This window comes from Globicephala melas, chromosome 4 (assembly GCF_963455315.2).
Source record: "Globicephala melas chromosome 4, mGloMel1.2, whole genome shotgun sequence".
NCBI lineage: Eukaryota > Metazoa > Chordata > Mammalia > Artiodactyla > Delphinidae > Globicephala > Globicephala melas.
The window spans coordinates 61,693,910-61,716,361 of record NC_083317.1 but is presented as its reverse complement, the minus strand read 5'-3'; the positions used below and the strand labels follow the sequence as shown (position 1 = coordinate 61,716,361).

Here is a 22,452-nt window from a genome sequence, read left to right as displayed (position 1 = left end):
TTCAAACTTTTTTCAAACTTTTATCAAACTCTAGCCTTTTCTTTTAATACTCTTATAGTTTAACTTTTAATTTTGAATCACTTGACTTACCTGAATTTGTTTTGGTGAATAATATTTTTTTTTCAAAATTGGAATAGTCTGTTGTTTCCAACACGATTCTAGCAACAATAAGAGAAAAGATAATTCAATAAGTAGTTAATGACAGTATTGACATACAAAACTATGTTTTTTTCTAAATGTGACTAATACCAGTTAGATAATGACAAAAGAACCCTATTCGCTAGAAATAAGAAAATATAAAATATATGAGAATAAGCCTAATGCAAAATTCCTAAGACTTAGGAAGAAATTGATGGATAAAGAAGACTTAAATGTGGTATCTTATTCTTGCATAGAAAGAATCAAGATTGTAAAGGTATAGATTTAACCTATAAATCTAATGTAAACCCAATAAAAGACCAAATATTTAGTTTTTGTTTGATTTAAAAGATGAGTCTAAAGTTCATGTTGAAAATGATAGGTGAAACCAATCAGGAAAATACTGATAAATGACTATTCATCTCTTTCATTAAAATGTATTAAAAGCTATGGTAATTAGCATGGTAAGAGATTGGCCTAGAAATAGTCAAAAGGAATCCAAAAACAGAACAGAATCAAGAAACAAACCAAGTTGTAATTAGGAGTAGCATTTAAAATCATTGAAAAATAAAATAAAATAAAATAATTGAGAAAATATGATTAATAGTATTACTAGAACTAGTCCAAGTATATATGAATATAATTCCTGAAGCCTTTAATCCATTTTCCACTCATGTGCAATAAAGTCAACTCTTTCCAGAGCTGTTTAAATGTATCTATCCCTGATGAGAATGTGAGTTCCATAAGAGTTAGGAATAATATCTTTCATCTACTTCCTCTGTTTCTTGTACTTCCTGTTTAAATTACTGGCTGGCACATGGTAGCAATAGGTACTTGTCAAATGACTGCATATAAATGTACTTGGAAGCCATGCTCTACTCTTCAGATCATAATCCACTTGCATATGTATTTTTAAGTATTTAGGTCTTATTATACCAAAAATGAATATTTTGAATTGTTATTCTTATTCAGCATTGAGTTGCCCCATCTCTATCCCCTTTACTCCCTTGATGTTAATTCCTACTTTTTGTCTATAGTTATCTTCTTCCGTTTATAAAGATCTCAGAAAATAAATGAACAGGTAAAGAAATGAAGTGTTAAAAAATAAGTAGTTTTATTCTTCATCTATATCCAGTTGTTTAGAAGAACTCTCCACTTGCATGTCCTTTAAGCATTCAAATCCAACATATGAAAACTCATTTTATGACCCACCTCCCCACCACATAAAAATATCACCCAGTCCACAAATCAGTCAAACCAAGAATTTCGGGGGTCATCCCTTTCCCTCACTTGCCACTTTAATTAGAGTTCAGTGTGTGAAAGTAGCGCCCACCCATCAGGCTAAGGCAGTCTTGTGGGCTTTCTTCATTTCAATCATTTAAACCACTGTGGTGGCCTTTTTCTCTCCCCTTGTTTTTATTTAAAAAGAAGTGGAGGAAACATCCTTACGCAGTGCTTTTTAAATGAAGTGACTTGTCAAGTCAGAGGCTGTGGCAGTAATCTGAAATGCAGTAAATTTAGCGACTCTCACTTGCACTGACAGCCTGTCATGCGCTTGAAACGTAAATAGCAGTGGAGACAAATCGCTGCTGTTTTCTTATTAAGCGTTGGCCCACTGGCCTGGTAACGTAGCCTTCCAGGAGCGCCTGGGCCCAGCCTGGGAGGGCGAATGCTTTCCAGAGCAGGCGCAAGGTGCCTCCAGGTCTCTCCCACTCCACCTCTCCAGTGTACCCACAACGTTGTAGCCAGGACCCTCACTCCCACTGCAATCCATCTGCTTCACAGAGAGGCTGAAAAACCCCAGCCAGGATTGACGGGTGCTGGTCCCCAAACTGAACGTTGATGGGGTAATTCCTAATTCATACACTTTGGTCGAAAAGCAAGAAACAAATTGCCAGGTTCCTTACCTGCTTAAACTATTTTATCTCTTTCTTTTTTCTTTTTTTTTTTCCATTTTCATCTTATTCACTGGGTTTTTATTTTTTAATTATTTTCTTAATTGAAATATACTTGATTTACAATGTTATGTTAGTTTCTGCTCTTCAGCAAAGTGATTCAGTTATATATATATATGTGTGTATATATATATATATATATTTTTTTTTTACATTCTTTTCCACTATGGTTTATCACAGAATATTGAATATAGTTTCCTGTGCTCTACAGTAGGACCTTGTTGTTTATCCATTCTACATATAACAGTTTGTATCTTCTAATGCCAAACTCCCAGTCTATCGCTCCCCTCCTCTCCCTCCCCCTTGGCAACCACAGGTCTGTTCTCTGTGTCTGTAAGTCTGTTAAGCCATTTTCTTTTCTGGCCTACCCCAATCCCTATCCCCTATTTTTCTCTCCATTACTTGTTTACTGACTCTAAGCAAGAACAGGTCTCTAAACTGGATCGAAAGGTTCTTTCAGCAGTGAGGCTAGCTGAAGAAGTGAGGCTGAGATTTGGGGGGGAGCCCCACTAAGGTCACTGCAACATCAGGCCTGGGATGAAAGGACAGAGGGCCAGATGGGGTCATCACCTGCTTTCTTTTAATTACCTTTCAAAGGCTTCTCGGCAACCACAAAATTATGCCCAGCAATCCTTGCACAGTGCAATTGCCCTGCTGAGTTTAACACATTCACTTACAAAATGCCAATTGATTTATGTGACTCTTGAAAGCAGCAACTGCTGCTCTCATCTCTCTTGATATTTAATCCTCAGCCATGGCAGAATCGCTAATGATAGGTCGTGGAAGACCCCTACAGTTCTGATGACAATGGTGGAAGATCTTGTTTGTTGCTGCCTCTGACCAGCAACTCTAATCTCTGCCTCACCCCCTTCTTGGGAAATAGTCTAGAAAACAATCAACACCTGCAGGAATTTTTATATCTATTTTATTCCAAAGGAGTCTACTAGGTATTTTGGGGGTTTTTTGTCGAGTTTTACCTCTTTGCCTCTTTTTCCCCTCATCCCAGAATAATAAAAAAGAAGACAGTGAGGGCTTCCCTGGTGGCGCAGTGGTTGAGAGTCCACCTGCCGATGCAGGAGACACGGGTTCGTGCCCTGGTCCGGGAAGATCCCACATGCCGCGGAGCGGCTGGGCCCGTGAGCCATGGCCGCTGAGCCTGCACGTCCAGAGCCTGTGCTCCGCAACAGGAGAGGCCACAACAGTGAGACGCCCGCGTACCGCAAAAAAAAAAAAAAGAAGACAGTGATTCCTTGCTTTATGACATGATGCTACATGATACAAATGTTCTGTAGTCCCTACTATGGTGGCTTGAATTACTACCAATGTATATATTCCATGTTTAATCTACATTTAGCCCTAGTCTTTTGGCAGCTCCATATTTTTGAGTGCCTATGAAATGCACTCCCCGGGATATTTCAACCTGATACCAACCATGTCAAGAATGAAACTCATTATCTTCACTCCAAAATAAGCACTCTATCCTGATTTTCCGAATGGTACAAACTGCATTCAAACCCAGGAAGTCACTAGCTTTCAACATACATGCTGTATTTAGGATACATTTCTTTATACCCAAAAAAACTCAAGTGGACTACAAGAGACCCCAGGGTAAGTGAGGGTCCAAGGATGTGCACACATTCCCTTCTCCTGCCCTCATAGACATTGCCACTCTTTCCCACTGAGCCTAGACTCTACCTCAGCATCCTTCTCAATGTCATGCTCCAGGTAGCCACTGCCAGTTAGTCAGGGTTGATGATGACTATTTGACAACCTTGAAGAGCCATCTCCATTTTCACAGCAGTTCACAGGGCAGCTTATTACAATACATGTTGGGACTCAGTGCCAAGAAACTCGCACAAAGAGTTAGTGGTGTTGATATACAAAGGACTTTAAACAAATAAAATTTCCATGGAATTCCATGCTTACACACCCTGTTTTCTCAAGAAAGGAAGTAAGGAAAGATGGAAGGAAGAAAGCTTAAAACAAATTTTTTTTAAATTTTATTTATTTATTTATTTAATTTATTTTTTGGCTGCATTGGGTCTTCATCGCTGTGCACAGGCTTTCTCTAGTTGTGGTGAGCGGTGTCTACTCTTTGTTATGGTGTGCGGGCTTCTCATTGCAGTGGCTTCTCTTGTTGCAGAGCACAGGCTCTAGGCACGTGGGCTTCAGTAGTTTCAGCAAGCCGGCTCAGTAGTTGCGGCACGTGGGCTCTACAGCACAGGCTCAGTAGTTGTGGCGCATGGGCTTAGTTGCTCCACGGCATGTGGGATATTCCTGGACCAGGGATCGAACCCAGGTCCCCCACATTAGCAATCGGATTCTTAACCACTGCACCGCCAGGGAAGTCCCAAATTATTTTTTTAAATGTCATTTTACTCAATACCTTATGAGAGCCAGAAGGCTCCACTGTGTCTTCACTGGGATGCAGAGATACTGAACATAGCAAATCCAGAATCTTCACACCACCCCTCACACACTAGCCTATGTCCTGCTGTCATATCACGCTGCTCATTTCTCCTGCATGGAGAAGTCTATTTCAGGCAGGATAACCAGATTGCCACACCCTTTTACAATTTGCTGGCTCTGATTCTCTCCACTTGTGTTTTTCAACTTCCTGAAATTTCAGTCCTCCCAGTAAGTCTTTCCTAATATAAGTGCATTCTACACCGTTCCTGTAGCTTCTTTGCTGTTTGTTGGCATTCATGTGCAACCATCATTTTATATTGTTTTTGGAGGGACCTCTATAAAAAAGTGAGTGAGTCTAAACTTTTAAATACCAGCTTTTTTCTCATGTATTGCTTTATTTATTTCTCTTGATGAGGAAGTTAAGTAGACAAATCTTATAAAAGCTGAAGGCTACCTTTTTTACTTTCTTTATGTATAACTGAGCTACACTGATTTGGAAATTCCCCAAGTGTCCCATTCTCAACCTCACATGTATATTCAGAAGACAGAAATAGAGCAGATTCTGAGAGCTAAGAATTCAGCTAACTAGAATCTCTAATAATAAAAATAGTCATGCCAAGTTGGGAAAATGGGCTCCAAAAGTCAACAGACCTGGTTTAAACCTGTGCTCTTCCTTAATATCATTATAAACTCAGGCAAGTTCCTTAAAGGTCCTCTCTAAACCTGGATTCCTCCTCTTACTGGTATTGTGAATTAAATAAGATAATGTCTGAGTCATTTAGCAAAGTACCTAGTGTGTGTTTATTAAGTGGTAGCTCCTTCCACCCTTCCTCTGCAAAATTTCTTGAGCACTCCAGCATCCAGCATCATGCTGTGCACTAGGGGTACAATGATGAGCAAAACCAGATGTGGTCCCTACAGTGGAAGGTTAGCTGTCATCGATAGAGTTCCCCTTCAGAGACTAAACATAGGGGATCTTGATTCCAAACCTAGCATCTACAAGGGCAGAACAGTTTCTGAAAACTGACACCAAGTAGGGGATAATGGTTAAGTATGAGTACAGTAACAAAATGCCATGGCCCAGGACTGAAAAGGATGTGTGGATGGCAGCTTCCGGTTGGATGCCGAGCTCAAACTATGTCAGCTAGCTGACTTTTTTTTTTTCTTGAGGTACGCGGGCCTCTCACTGTTGTGGCCTCTCCCGTTGCGGAGCACAGGCTCCGGACGCGCAGGCTCAGTGGCCACGGCTCACAGACCCAGCTGCTCCACGGCATGTGGGATCTTCCCGGACCGGGGCACGAACCCGTGTCCCCTGCATCAGCAGGCGGACTCTCAACCATTGCACCACCAGGGAAGCCCCAGCTAGCTGACTTTTTGCATGTGAAAGCAAAAACACAAACCATAATGAATTGGATCTTCCTGGATGCCAGGACGTTCTTCATTTGGCCCATATTCATTCATAGAGCCAAAGCCAGTTGTGAATCCTTTCTGGCATTGTGCTTGCCTCTGATTTCTGGGTACTAACTACACCCTTTGGGGCTACAGAAGGCATGGGGCCAATTTGCATAATCCACACGCTGTTGTGTCTTACTATTCAAATAGGGAACATTTCTACAGCAGAGTAACCAACCCCCTCCCTTCCATGTAGGCTCAAATATCTTAATAGTCAAATGCCTCTGTCTCTAGAGAATTCTCTATTATAATCATCCTCATTGTATCACTTCTCTCAGTCTTTTCCCCCTCATTCTCTTCAATACATTGCTCTCCCCTGTGTCTCCTTATTCTCCTGTGATTGCTGCTCTGACAACTGTGTCCACTGCCTACCCCTTCCTTCTTTCAATCATGGATCATTTACCACTCTTCACCCCTCCCTTGATGGGTGATGAGAGGTGGGGATGAGAAGCGGTTTCCACTTTTGGACAGAAAAGTTGTCAAACGCTAAAGGGTCTCTCAGGTGGGATATGACACCGAGAAACAAAAACTTCAAAGGATCTAGAGAGAGACATGGCTGGAAATATAAAAAGTACCTCATCGCAAGTATTTTTTCTAGATTTCTTGTGTTTCTTTCTCTCTCCCTTTTTTTAGCATGTCTGTACAGAACGTGATGTGCAAAAAAAGTAGGGAAAGCAAAAACGGGAACAGGTGAGTATGTCCTTAGGCTAAAAAAAAAAAAAAGAACGAAAACATGAAATGTACTGTAAGAACAGAAACTTGTTACAGTATTTGAAGTTAGCATAGGAAACTTCAAATGGCATCATTGATTTGCGATCCTTTTTTCTTTTATTTTTAGAGGTAGAAGTTCATAGCTGGCTTTTTCTCACCCTCTTCACCCGTCTTTCCGACCGCAGACTCACAAACACACACGTACATACATATATAGCCTACAAGACAAGTGCCACTTCTTTGCTTTTCATTCATCTGTATATGTGTTTGTATTTATAGCCAATGTGTTTGCAGTCACTTATAAAATATTCAAATTTAGGTGAGTAAAGGAAATGTCAACCCTGTTTAAAACCCATGCTCCCTTCTGTAAAAGGATGATCTACAAAGACATTATAAGACTCTTCTCAGAATAGTGGAGAAAAAATGCTTCATCTATTTCCTAATATATAAGAATCCTTGGGATTCGACTTTAAAGTCATAAAACACTCAAATTTAACAAGTTTTCTAAATTGCATTTCCTGGATCTCAGATAAAGGAAAAGAAAGACAGATATCATAATGATTATTAGGGTAGCAGTCTTTTTTTTTTTTTTTAATTCCAAATAGGGTGTTGGATGTCATACCCTGGAGAATTTTCAAGAATAAGCCTGCTGTGTTTAGTGAGCAAATATTTGGGTGTTAGTGAATTGACATGTTGTTTCCTAAAAGTTAGAGTGAATGGTTATATGTAAATAAATAGCTGTTTGTATGTATGCGTGTGGTTGGGGGAAGGAGGCGGCAATGGGAGAGAGAGAGAGGAGGAAGAAGGAGAGAATGGGAGAAAGAGAGAGAGAGACACAAAGGAAAGGTATTTAATTTCAAATGGCTGCTTGCTTCCAGATGCCTCGTTAACTTTGGAAATCTAAATAAATCGACATCTTGGATGTGAACTCTACAGGTTTCACCAAAGCACGGTCCTCTGAAGGCACTGTACTCAGAAGGTGGCACCTGGCATACTTTAATTGGCGTTATTCCTGGCTGATTTGCCTCTACATCAGGAAACACAGAAGAGAACACTTTCCTCTTGCCACTAGCTCGAGGCCCTTCTTTCTGACTTATGAAGAAATATTAAAAGAACTAATATGTAGAACTTGAGTAAACAGTGGCTAAGAGGCGATATGTTAATTATGTGAAGCGTTTGAAACGTGCATACACTTAGGAGGATGAGAAATTATTTAGCCTGGTAGCTGAATATTGCCAGGAGACACAAAAGCACAGTAAGCAAAGGGAGATTTAAACTAAACACTAGATCCCAGAACAAATATAACACTCGGCGACGTGAGCAAGCTTGTGGAAACAGGTTGAGATGTTTAAAATACCAAAATATTGAAATTTGCATTTCAGGTAAACATTTAAATAAGGGCAGAAAATAATAGATAGGAACAAGAGAAGGGCCCACGTTAGCCATACGGCTTTATGCCACCAGAGAATTTACCAACAGGTTGAATGTCAGATTCTGGCCTAAAAGTCTTCTCTTGAGAGAGTATAGGGAGATGGTGACAGGACCCCTGGGTTGAGAACAGCTAGTCAGAGAGAACTGAAAGAATGGCAAACAGGTGCCCTGATGTGGACAGATACATGGGAGCCAAGGGAGAGGAGCAAGAGGACCTGAATGCATTTTAAAATTCTGCGACTCAGGGGCTTCCCTGGTGGCGCAGTGGTTGGGCGTCCACCTGCCGATGCAGGGGACACGGGTTCGTGCCCTGGTCCGGGAAGATCCCACATGCCGTGGAGCGGCTGGGCCCGTGAGCCATGGCCGCTGAGCCTGCGCGTCCGGAGCCTGCGCTCCGCAACGGGAGAGGCCACAACAGTGAGAGGCCCGCGTACCGCAAAAAAAAAAAAAAAAAAAAAAAAAGAGGCCCTAGGTTCTATTGGGAGCCTAGTTAACAGACTGAGCTGACATATTTAGGCAGTGAATTTGTCTCTGTGCTGGCTGGCTGTTACGTTGATTTGGCCATCAGGCAATTTCCAGAAAAGGAAAACAGCTTGTGGCCTGCGAACAGAGCTTTTAATTGGTACCATTTAGTGTAGGATGACCAGGAGCAAGTTTTCTTCATGGTGGCAGGACTGTGTTATTTAGCACCCTTCCAGCTGCTCTGTCCTAACCCCACAGCAGTGGGGTTTGTAACTTGAGGGTGAGGGAAGTTGAATTTAGCTGATGTCTATAGGCCTTTCTGGCCAAGCTCTTCCCTGCTCAGTCCCCTTTCCTCTTCACTTTCTCTTTCACCTTTTTCTCCCCCTGACTCTCCACCTCCATGCCTCCATTTCCTCTCTCTCTCTCTCTCTCTCTCCAGAAATAAAGTCTTTTAATCAGGGGAATTAAACAAGCCTGCCTATCTTGACATTTCTTTATGAAAATGGAGACATTTTTGTGCAACTTTCTAAAAAGGGCCTCCAGACCCCTAATCCCAAGTGGTTACGCCAATCATATTTAGCTCCCTAGCCCTCCCACGTGACAAAATGCACCATCAGCAACACAATCTCTTGGATCTGGTCCAAGGCCTGAAAGTCTCATTGGTGATGTAGTTTGACACTGAGCAAGGAAACCATAACTATAAGACAGGGTTTCGAACATGACCTTCGTGAAGAGAACTCCACATAATCTGGGGGAGAAGAGTGACAGTTTCTCGAAGGGAAGCCACGTGTCCTAATAACAACTTTAGTTGAAAGAGTGCTTTGAAGCATGGTCTAATCGATGATTCAGCACTTCAATGGCTGCCCTTCTGACCCCTCTACAACTTGCATGCCCCTCGCCGCGACTCCCACTTTGCTCTATACCTTTAGCCAGTGACGGAGGAGCGTGATGTATAAACACTCCAGCTTCTTGATTCTTGGTCAGCACAACTTTGAAGTGGGACCTGTGCTGTGCCCAGAGCTCCCTGAGGGATTGAGCTGAGTTGCCATCTGTGGGATGAGACCTGGTGTTGCACCCCAGCTTGGCTCCTTTCTCTGCCAGATCCCATTTTCCCACTCCCCTACCAGTTTTTCCTGAGAACATTTCCTTCCTTAATCATCTTCAAATGACTTTTTGCCTTGGAGTCTGCTTCTATAGAACCTGACCTCAGACAAAGAACATTGTCAAATTATTGAAAAGCCATGTGGTTCTACTGCTTCTCAAAAGAAAAAAAAGAGATGATCTCCTGCATATTTTAAACTTAAAAAAAAAATCATGCAAACCTCTGTTTTACAGGAAGAGAATTTGAAGGAGAAGAAGAATATCTGGAGATCCTCGGCATCACCAGGGAGCAGTCAGGCAAATACGAGTGCAAAGCTGCCAATGAGGTCTCCTCGGCGGATGTCAAACAAGTCAAGGTCACTGTGAACTGTGAGTATGGCAGGAGCCAGCAGGTGCCACGTGCCCAGGGCCCATCTCCACCTCCAGCGAGCTCTAAAGAGCCTATATCAAAAGAACATTGCATTTCAAGCAGATGCTCCTCTAGTCAGGGATGCACATTTGTACACTGGACATATCCAAGGGCAGGACTTGGCCCTTGAATTTGATAAATCAACTGTACCAACTCTAAATATAACCTATAATGCATTTAACAATACGCTCTGCCTTTTACTTAGACTACAGAATTAAGAAAACATGATCAGACCGCACTAGCACTTTAGGCCATCACTCTTCTAGTCTTTGTGGAGACCAAGGTCATACCACTTTGGAAAAAAACAACAACTCATAACTGCTTTAACTGGAATTTCCACCTTAATGTGTTGTTTGTCAGAAGAGAATAATTCAAGACTGTATTTTATCCTCCGCTATTGAACTAATTGGCCTTGGGAACAAATTTAAGCCACTGTGGTCAGATACCATGTGTCCCCGGTGGCTACGAGGGATACCTGATGAGTTAATATTGGTTATCTATTTGTCCCAAAGTATGGGCATTAGAAAGGAAGATTTCACTAAGATACATCGGTAAGTGGGCAAACTTTGAACTTCTCAGATGAAAGGATCCTTAGATGTAGTTCAAAAGGATGGGGGGCGGGGGCGGATCCATGTGATGTGTCACCCAGCCAAGGAATAAAGAGAATTCATTTACCTTGTTCGGTGAGGAGTGACTGTCCACATCATTCAGATTCAAGTTCCAGATCACATCATTGTGGCTAGTGACAGGGATAAAAGGATGTCCTGACAGTTCTTCCTTCCTGTGTGTTTAACACAAATACACACACAAATACACACTCTACACATATACTCACGTGTGCACATATAACATACAGACACACATGCACAAAGGCGCACAGACACACATGCACATACATCTTAACCCATGTTTGAAAATATGCTTTGGATGGTTGTAAGTTACTTTCCATTATTTTAAGCCTTCCATGGAGTTAAACTGTGTGCCAGTGATACTGTATAAAGTCCCTATCAAGGTAGATATAATTGACTCCATTTTAAAGTTTGAAACACTAGAGCCCTAGGAGGTATAATTGCCTTTCCAAAATGACACAGAAAGCAAGAGTAAGAAAAGGGATGCAGACTCCAGCCTGTTTGATTCTAAAGCCCATGCTCTCAGGAGAAAGAGAAAGAGAAGTTTTCGATTCTTCGTACCTACTATGTGCAGCACTGATTAAGGGATTTACATTTGTCATTTAATCCTCACAGTAAACTCATGAGATCATCTTTAGTCTGACTTTAAAAATTTGGAAACTGAGGCGCAAAGAGCTGAGGAAACTTGTCTTACGTGACCCGGTCAATGCTGGACTGCACTATTTCCTGTGGTCTTGCTCCAGCCTGGCAGCCTTCTGAAACAGAAAGCGAAATCCCCTTCACACCCGACCTAGAAGAATCTAACAGATAGGATTCTGCTGTAGCATTTATGGCACTCATTTCCAAGAACAAGGGGATGCATTTGATGAGATCCGAAGTGCTTTTATCCTGAAGTGCGATTTTTTAAGTAATAGAGTTTTGAAATGCCAGTATTACTATTCTTTTCCAGTTCTGGGTGTGTTTCAAAGATACGTTAATGATCCCAGTGTTATAAAATGCTTTAGGACCTTTTTTTCACATGAAAGGCAATTTCCCTCGGTGTTTATATAAGTTTATAATTAGGTTAGTTAGCTTTTTTTTATGTACACACAGCCATGCCATCATCTACCACCTCTTCTCTGACTTCCGGAGTTAAGATTTTATTTTCTCTTAATCGACCTTCATCTTCATTAGATTTCTGAAAGTCCAATCATGGAGTACATAGAAAATATTTATGCTTCCATTGTGTGAGACGTCAAAGCGGTCCGCATTGCAGATGGTTCCCAAGATCAAAGCCAGCCGCCTGGGTCCTATTATTATTAGCACAATTATTCTGACATTGCTCCTTCTTGACTGTCCCCAAAGTGTAACTTAGAACAGAAGAAACTACTGATAATTTTCAAGAAAAGCCTTTTATAAAAATGTGAGCTTTTCCTCGCGATGAGTGAACCACAGAAGAATATGGACAGAGACTCAAGATTCTAAAATGACGTCATAACAAATTACATAGAAAACTCTAATGAGCTTAGTCAGACAGTCTGTCCTAACCAGCAGCATCTAGCACATACCTGACCTTGTAAAAATTGCTCAGTAAATGTTTACTGAATGAATAGGTGAAAGACTAACAGATAAACTCTGCTCTTGTAACATTTCTCCAAACTTTGCAAACTGATGTATGCCACAAATCAGGAAGCATGTTCTAAATCAATGCCCTTTGGAATCACCTTTTTATCAACGCTTCATAAGCTTTGTTTCTATTATATTAAAACAACTAGCCATTGCACCTGTTGTCCTATTCAAACAATTCACCCTACTTAAATGTAATTGTATCAAGTAGATGTAGTCTCCAAGATTAAATTATAGAACCAGGTCTGGCCAGCAAAACTCATGCAAACTGAGAAATTTCCAGTTTGTCACTTCATATAAGCCTGCCTACTATGAAAATGCCCCATTATTTAAGCTGATTCCTCTTCCTTTTCAAGACACAAGGTTTGGAATTAGGTCAGGGGATCAGGATGGCTAAGATAATTAATGGCTGAATAGATTATCATAATGAACAGATCCACAATACCACTAAAAAAAAAAAAAAAAAAAAATCCCAGTGCTGGTTATTTTCTCCTGCTAGCATCTCATTGACTCATTTACTCATTTGCTGACAGATATTTGTCCCAGGGCACTGAGAAGCTAGAGCAGTAAACAAGAGAGACAGAACAGTTCTTCCTGTTTAGCTTGCAAGCTGGATTCTGCAGTCTCTCCTTTTTATTTCTCTTGGGTAATCCTTCTCCACAGTTGGTCTACAGTACTGTGCATAACCATTTGACATGAAAAATCTATTTTCTAAGTGGTAGGATGTCCTGGAGCTTACAGAAGCTAAATTATTGACCCGAAATCTCCTCAACTAAATAAGCTTAGTAAAATTTTGTACAATAGGCAGGACTTCTGTTTTCTTGTATCTTACAGGATAGTTGCTAATTTCTTCCAGATTCCAGCCCTAGGGACAAGTTTCCTTTCATTTACAGGTTCTAGGTGTAATCCCTCAATATCAGTTCTCATAGTGCATTATAAGTAGCTACTTCTGGGTTTGTCTCATTCTAGTGCCCAGTATCCCAAGCATAATGTCTAGTGCATAGTAAGTGTTCAGTTAGTGAGGACTTAATTTTATTTGGACTCTTCTTATACTGGAGACTTTTCCTATTCCTGGAGAAATTCTCCTCAAAAGCTGCCCCCAGCTCTCAAGCCTACCCCCAAACCCCACTGACCAGCTAATATTTCTGCCTTCAGCTTTCCCACAGCTCTCTCTCCAATTAGGTTCACATTGTCACGCTTTATTACTTGTTTTCCTCTTCTCATCTCCCTTTCAACTCAGCTGTGCCTCCACCCTGGTGTCCAGAGCTAACCAACCCAACATATATGCTGGGGGACATGGGACTCTGGCATTTCTAAAGCTTGCCCTTACATTTGAGAGCCATTTATTTAGAGGAAGCAGAGGTTACCTACCATAGATTCCACAGTTGGGACTGGAGACATCTGTCGTCTCCAGATAATATTACTGTATCTTAACTGGACTTTTCAGTACTTTGATTCCAAAATCACCTTGAGGAAAATAATGGCTCAATATGGAACCAAACTGGCTACGTTCTCTAACTATTCATGACTACACCTCTCCATTCTCCATGCCAACCTTTAGTTTACTCTTACATCTTTATTGATGATATCAATAAAGACACATGCTAATGTTTATGAATCTATTATGGGATCATCAGAGGAACTATTCAATAAGAATCCAGAGTACTGCGATTTGCTACTATAACTTTGCAATGTGTACAAGAACCATCATTTTCTGAGTATCTCCAGAGTACCAAGACTCTATTAGAAATTTTGTATGATTCACCGAAATCATCACACCAACAGTGGCCAACCAAGGAAAGAGACATATGGGGCCCAGCCTGCCCCAGTAGGAGGAGTATTTACTTTATCACTAACTTCGTTTGGTATGTTTGGTTTAGTATTGCTGGTACATGGTGATTTTTTTTTTAAAAGACAGCTTTTAGTTAGGTTTATTATTGTTTTTAAATTCTCTGGATACAATGTCTTTCTTATTGCCTGTGTTCTCTGCCTCCACCCCGTCGGTCCACCATCACACACTAACCCAGGAGATAATCAAATCATCTCCGTGCAGAGGACAAAAACAAAGCTCAGAGAATGTAAGCATTCTCTGCCACAAAATCAAAGAACCTGTGAGTGGGAGAGTTGAAACTCTGTCCAGGTCTAATCCCAAAGCCCTCTTTCCTTCCGAGATACCATGTGAGTAATAGTAATAAAAAATAATAAATGTAATCACTTCAGGTGTTAAATGTGCTCTGATATATGAGATTTCATTTGACCTTTATATCAAACCTGTGAGACAGGTAGGCAAGGCCTTATCACCTACATTCAAAGGTGAGGGACTCCAAGAAGTTAACACGTCACCTTCAAGAGGTGACAACGTAAGTGGCACAGGCAAAAATTGAGCCCACATCTCCTGATTTCTAATATGGGTTCATGTCCACTATGCCAGTGCACGTTGTGCCATCTTGGGTACCTTTTAATAGCAGAAATACGTAACATTTGCCTTTTAAACTACCAGCATACTCCCCTAAATGTTGTTTTCCCTTATTAGGAATTAATTTCTCTCTAAAGGAACTCACTCAAATGGAAACACAGGGAGATTCAGAGCATGGGCTTCAGAACATGGGTTCCAATATAGACTCCGTCAAATGCTGGCTATGTGAATTTGCACAATTTACTAACCCTCTGCAAATCTGTCTTCTCATTCATAATATGGGGTTAATAATCCTTGTTTCCTAGGGTTACCGTTTGGATGAAAGAATAAATAAAGCCTAGTAGAGTGCTGACACATGGTAAATGTCTATATATTGAATCTTTTATTAAGAATTTTTTCCTTTATACTATTATTCCAAACATTAGGAAGATTAAATGAATGATATTCTGTTTGCTAGGTCACTGTCATTGTTATCCTATTCATTCTAATTGAAAGAGTCTTATTATTGGTGATATAAGAAGAAAGCCCTTAATATTTTCAGAACCCAGAATTTTGAAGTAATAAGAACTGGAAGAGTCCTCTGACAATTGTAAGCTATTGCAAAGTCACGTAAAGAATAACAATGGACCTCTGTATAGCATTTTTATTAAGCCACATTTTAATTATAACCATATTTTGAGCAAGGACATCTATTATTTTAACTCTACTAGGCATGCCACAATACGATTTATAATAACTTTTCTTAGCCTCACCTATGCAGAATTCATTACAAATGAATTTTGAAATGTTCATTCCAATAAGCTGTGGGACAGACCTGCACCACTGTGTCATTTGAGAAATACTGGAAATAATGAACGCTTCATACATTTATCATTATCTGTGACTATACCTTGGTACGAGAAACTTCCCAGATTTTCAAGGAAAGGAGCAAGTGTTTGGTCTTTGTAATTGACCAGCGTCATCCTGCCCCAAGATCAATGCATTTGAAAGTGTTCAACCCTAGCTCACTGTCATCCTTCCCATGCGGTCATCTCTGAGGTGCTAATAAATAGTACTACTTAGTTATTCAGGTTCTGAACAAAATGAGAAATAAGTTAAGGAGACATACACGAGGCCCAGTTGACCCCATTGTCAGAGATCAAGATGGTTAGAGGTAGCAGCTTAGTGTAGCCAACCTACCTTCCCAATCATGGCAGCCCTGGATGGAGACAGGCCTGCCCACATGAGAGCAGGAAGGAAAGAGCCCACATAAGACATCAGTGTGGAGAACTAGAGGAGAACCTCTGCTCCCTGACAGAAGTTTGGTCCCAGCAGGAAGAAAGGGGAGAGATGAAGCAAACAAACCGAGTTTGCTCTTCCCTAATTTTTCAGTTAGAAAAATCACCCCCTGGGTTCCAGAGCAAGGAGGTTTAATAAATAAGCTCCCACCACATAGAAGGAAGCATCTAGAGTGAGGAAGGACTCACCCATAAAACTGTACAGCTGGGACTTGTGTTCCTGGTCCCATGGCGGAAGGGCTAGAAGACCGCCACCATGGATTATTATGTTGAAGTGCCCCAACTATGAGCCCCAGAGGTAGAGGTGATGGAAAATGTGGAGTCTGGCCCAGATTGGACCTGGTTTAGAAAAGTGGTGGTTATCATTAAGGATTTGTCAGTCTTAAGCATGCGGCTCCAGAAACTCACAAACACTGTTTAAAATTCATTTTACAAATTGAACAAACCAATTGAATCACAAGCAAGATCGTCCCTCTGGCCAACGTGCTACAGATGGTAGAGTCATTGGCAGTTTAAGAGCCTAGCCTAATACAGTGAAGAGGTGAAGACGGGAAACGAACATTTATTCAGTGGATGGCATCACTTAGATGCCCACGCTGGAAACATGGGTGTGATCCTTGACACTCCTCCTTCTTTCCCTCACTGTTCACATCTAATCTTGTCGATTCTGAGGCTCATATCTCTCAATCTCAAATCTGTTCATTCCCTTCCAGCCCCTTTATCAAAGACCTGGTGCAGGCTATCTCTGGGTTCCTTCAGCAGTCTCCAAATGGACCTCCCTGACTCTGGTTCCAGCATTTTATAGATGAGGAAATTGAGACACTGTGACTCTAGACGAAGTACTGAACTCTCTAATGATGAATGATAGTGAAGGACATAGACTGGATTTGAGCTCAGGTCTATCAAACTTTAAATCCAAGTTCTTAACCTCTACTCCATACCCCATCTCTATACAAATAGCTCCCCCATCCACACCACTACCACTAATCATTGCATTAACCATTGAACTAATGTGCTCTAATGATCTATATAACCAATCATAGAATGAAAGGATTTAAAATGGAAACTTGGTGATCATTTTAAGCTAACTTCTTCTTTTAAAGGATGAGAAAGAAAAAGCTCAAACTGGTACAGACACTTGTCCAGGCCACAATTCTGGTTAATAGTCAAAATCAGACCTATGGTGTGCTGTTTCCGACTTCTAGTCCTGACTCCCAACCCATGTATTAGATAAATGAGTTACAATTTTGAATTTAGCAGTTTAAGGGTTAAGGGCTAAAGGAGTTATGGGTATAAAAATACACTTGGGTCCTAATGCTACCAACTGCCCATTTGTGAAGAATGGGCCATTTTGACTAGAATTGGTTTGGTGTGGGGGTTTTTTGCGGGGGGTGGCCACGCCGTGAGGCATGCGGGATCTTACTTCCCTGACCAGGGAATGAACCCGTGCCCCCTGCAGTGGAAGCACAGAGTCTTACCCACTGGACTGCCAGGGAAGTCCCCTAGAATTGGTATTTTTTAAGTTGGAAGGGATGCTATATAGATCGTTAATGTGTGGTGCCTTCATTTTACAGATAATAAAACCAAGGCTCAGAAAGATAAAGTGTGTGATGGCAAGTCCACACAACCAAACAGAAACTAAATTCCAGAGCTCCTAGTTTCCAGTCGAGGGTTCTTTCCACTCATCTTGTTGCCTTTTTCCATCTAAACAAAAATGAGCAGCTAAGTCTAAAGCAAAACAGCCACGCACGCTGGCTCATGTTTACACACGGGCTGGTGGTGGTATCCAAATGTACCCTAACTCCCCTTCTCTGGGACAGTGATTTAAAGATGTCCAAGCTGATGTGAAAATCAAATGGGGGAGAAAATTGCAGACGAACCTGATGACGCTTTTGTACATCCTTTTTAACTAGGAGGATCCAGGTCTTCTACAGGTAGAAAACTTGGAAAATAGCTTTTGAATATGAAGACAAAAACCCAAAAATAAGTGAGCTGAACCAGGTGCTGAAGAGCCGAGATGTCAATGAATTTCGTGTATTAGAGTTCACTTCACTAATTTACCTAAATAAGCTTTTTCCTTTATAAAATATAAACAGATGGTTTGGGTCTATTGTGTCCATGTACACACAGCCAAGTTGCTGTTTTCTGGCAAATAACCTTTGGACAGAAGTCTTTTTCTCCTTGAGGGGCCATAACCTGCACAGACACAGCATCATCAAGCCCAAAGCTCAAGTTTACCATCGTCGCTCAGTCCTGTGGACCTGTAAACACTTGTTCCACTTTCCATGGGGTTGTTTGAAAGAATCATGGCAAATTAGAATGTGTTTCTGAGCTCATTTCAAGCCCATTACAGTTTTATAGACTCAGTCCTAAGCAGGAAAAAAATCAAGTGCACAACGACCAGAGAGAGGAGAAGACTGGTACCCCAGGAAGGTGTTTATGCACCACGATAGACTTCAAACTGCACCCTCACACATAAAAGCAAAATTGACCTGGGTCATAGCAGTAAGGGAGCACAGAGGAGGGAAAAAAGTATAGCAATCATCTGACATTAGTTTGTTTTCCTGGATTGCTGCAACAATATCAGGCTAAGCCTGGCTGACAGGACTTTGGTTCTCTATTATTTTCATCAGCTTTCTTACTGCCATCTCCAAAGGTAACAATAATGATAACGATGATGGTGAAAAAGAAAAGTGCTCAAATTATACACTTAAAATCCCAAGTCCTTTAGTATTACCACTCAATTTATGAAAAGCAATAAAACTATGCAAGCATTATAACCTATGATTGGAATAACGAATGGTCTCTTGGAAGAGGGAAAAAGCTATCCTAGGTTTCATTTCCATAAAGCCCCGTTAAGTGTCCTGTTGAAGTAAACCAAGTCTACAGTTTCATGAATCTCTTATTTCTATTTAGTTTTCTAGTGATCCGTGCCATTCAGTGGATCACATAATTCTTGTACATGGAGCTTTGAGACCATTCCTGTCCTGCCTCTCTGCAATCAGATTGTCCTTCCTCATTCCTTCTTGTGTGGAAACTCTGGAGCATCGTCCAAAGTTCATGTAAACTGTGTGTCTGTCCTTCCTACAGATCCTCCCACTATCACGGAATCCAAGAGCAACGAAGCCACCACCGGGCGGAAAGCTTCTCTCAAATGTGAGGCCTCGGCAGTGCCTGCACCTGACTTTGAGTGGTACCGGGACGACACCAGGTATGTGCCAAACCTGCTGCACCTCCACTGCTCCGCCAGGTCTCCCCTGCTCAGCAAGGGAAACCAGAAGCCCTAATGACAAAGCCAAGTCCGGCTGTAATTAGGTAGGCCTATCCGATTAGACTCTTTATTTTCCAAGGTTTTTTACCAAGTGCTTTGGGGCTGTAGCTCTTTTTGTTGTTGTTCTGCGGTACGCGGGCCTTTCACTGGTGTGGCCTCTCCTGTTGCGGGGCACAGACTCCGGACACGCAGCCTCAGCGGCCATGGCTTACGGGCCCAGCTGCTCCGTGGCATGTGGGATCCTCCCGGACCGGGGCGCGAACCCGTGTCCTCTGCATCGGCAGGCAGACTCTCAACCACTGCGCCAACAGGGAAGCCCCAGGGCTGTAGCTCTTAAACTGAACCCCAAAGCACTCAGGTTATGTACATAGGGTGAGGCAGGTGGTTCGGGGGTAGTGTCCACCTGCGTGTCTTTCTCTCCTAGAGCAGAAACCAAAGCCTGATGAAACTCATCCATTCCCGAGTCTTCTCCATCAATGGACTTTGATCCTGATACTATGGGATTGCATGATTAAAATGAGGAATTGAGCAGTAACAACAAGCTCTGCCTACTTCCTTTCTCTCCTTTTTCGCCAATATAATGATGAAAAAGAAATTACTATACCAAGTCTTCATCAGTGTTTCTCTTTACTCTTCTGTCTTTGAACCCTTAGGATAAACAATGCCAATGGCCTTGAGATTAAGAGCACGGAGGGCCAGTCCTCCCTGACGGTGACCAACGTCACTGAAGAGCACTATGGCAACTACACCTGCGTGGCTGCCAACAATCTGGGGGTCACCAACGCCAGCCTCGTACTTTTCAGTAAGTATGCCAAAGCAGGGAGCTGCCTGGGAGACCAAGTCGATGGAGTTCTCCTGTGGAAAACTCGAAAATCATTCCCATATCTTTTAAAGGTAAACTTAAACAAAAATCAGTGTATAGCCACTGAAACAAAAACACAGGTTCACAATCCCTCTGCGTAAAATGAGATTTACAAGTGAATACCTCTCCTCTCTATTCCCTGGTGTGCTTTTGATAACTGCCTTGTTTTTTTGTTTGTTTTCTTAGTTTAGTTTTTTTTTTTCTTTTTTTCCTGGTTGGTTAAACTGTAAGACTATTCAGAGAACAAACATCTCTTTGGGGATGGTCTCTTTAAGGAGCAGAGATGGTGTAAGATCATGGAAAGTGGATGACACTTAAAAAATGGCAGTGATGGGAGTGATTGAGGGAGAAATATTCAGTGAGGATGGATAAGGTGCTGGGAGAAGGGAGAGGCTGTAAAAAGAAAGTGTATTTTTAACAACACAAGAGGAAGAGTGGAATGAATGATTAAAACATAATCTAAAAAAAAAAAAATAATCTAAAATCTAAGGGAGGAAAAACGTTGCAGAAAGGTTTCCATATGACAGCAGGAAACATTACTTGTCTGATATATTTTTGGAAGAGAGATGGGATGGTGAGAGAGAGGACCAAAGCTGCTTCTGCTGGAGACCAAAGAAGGTCCTCAAGGCAGACTAAGGAAGGACAAGTGATTTTAAATTATTGGTATTAATAAGAAAGCTCACCTTAGAGCCTTTCCCTTGAGCGGCATGTTGTAGTCAGATACCTGACCCCCTGCCTTGTTGGTCCGGCAGCTATGAGCACAGAGTCAAATGCCTCCTGAGAAACAGAAGTACGATGGGTGAGATCAGGGGAAATGATGACACTTAGAATAGGAAAATGTTTATCAGAATGAGTAAAACAAACAAAAGTGATAGCATGTGCTGGGCTAGACAGTTCATTTGGACTAAAAGAGAAAGTCCAACAAATTAATTATTTTGAAATAATAAGCCACTAGGAATTTGTTTTTTTTGTTGTTGTTGTTTTTCTGCACAGGCTGAATTGGAAAATTTAGAAATACTATGACCAGGATAAATGTCTCCATCTTGCTTTATTCAGTTTAGATGAGCCTTCAAGAGAAACGTTTTTAGGAGAAAAATTAATTTAAGTGATAGTTCCCTCAAAACGTAGTATTAAAGCCATTTTCCAACTGCTCAAGATCCAATCCACTTATTTAAAAAAAACACCACAAACTATTCTAAATTCGTCCTTCAGTTTCTCATTCATAACTCCCGTTGACTTCAGTCTGTACGTGTGATGGGATACAGCTATGCTACAAATGCTGCATCATTATGAAGTTTAAAATCCATATCCCTGTTGACTTGTCTCCAAAGACCAAACATCAGTGCTCTTTACTTAACCTAGAGACATCGATATCTCAGAACACTTGAGAAGATATTTATTAAGAAATGTACTTACCTGTTTCGTTCTTGACGTTAGGGATTCCATACATAGGGGGGAAAAGAGCCTCAACTATGAATTTGAGATTCCAACAAATCTAAGGTGAGCTGATTAAGCAGAACAACATACACTTAACAAGAGGTTTTGTAGGGATTGGAAAAGAGAAAATGGGATAATTGGATTAGTTAGAGAAAGTGAGCAACTATAAATTTGCATTAAAGTATGCAAATTTTCTTCTCTTGTTATCCCACCCAGAAAAAGGACTGTGCTAATGATATTTTTCAAATAATAAATACAATGATACCCATAGACTGAGAGAGAGGATGGGGAAGAAGGATAGAAGGACGGAGTAGGCTCTATGATAGCCTATTTTTCACAGGTGTGAAAGGAAGAAAGAGACAGAGAGAGAGAGAAGGGGAGGAAGAGGGGGAAAGGAAACATTTGAGGAAGAGAGGAAGAGCATGGACTAGGTCAAAAATAATAGAGATACTGCTGGTCTGCTGGTGGTGATGAAAGGTGATCTCAAGCCCTGAAATACCATGGTCCTGTTCACAAAAGTCCACTTCAAGTACGCAACCCAGTAAGACTAAGAAATGTCAAGAATCTTAGAGAACTTCTGTTTGTAAACTAAGAATCAAGAAATTGGGCAAGTATATTATGGTCATATTGCCCTTGATGATTTCATAGAAGTTACCCTCATTATACCTCTGAGAAGAGTACAGGGCTGTGATTAATGATGTGCTACTTCGGTGGGCCCTCTTCGAGGCAGCCCGCACTGGCACCAGCTCTGCACACCGCCGCAGGCAGAGGAGAGGAAGCACATGCCTCAGCGTTCGGCTTAGAATTGATTTCCCACCTGACGGGAAAGTTAGGAGGCGTAATACCTACAGAAGAATAGAATACAAAAGGTCACTGGACTTTGAGGG

At 41.3% G+C, this 22,452-nt stretch overlaps 1 protein-coding gene across 3 annotated transcripts in view; it reads left to right on the top strand.

The window, feature by feature from the left end:
* Positions 1–22,452, top strand: part of LSAMP (limbic system associated membrane protein) — a 650,386-nt gene that overhangs the window by 590,517 nt on the left and 37,417 nt on the right. For all 3 annotated transcript variants that reach the window (XM_060298097.1, XM_060298096.1, XM_030857094.2), the window contains exons 4-6: positions 9,894–10,028; positions 19,086–19,206; positions 19,920–20,068. In XM_060298097.1, coding sequence (XP_060154080.1) covers positions 9,894–10,028; positions 19,086–19,206; positions 19,920–20,068 — 405 coding nt within the window. The remainder of the gene's footprint in view (positions 1–9,893; positions 10,029–19,085; positions 19,207–19,919; positions 20,069–22,452) is intronic.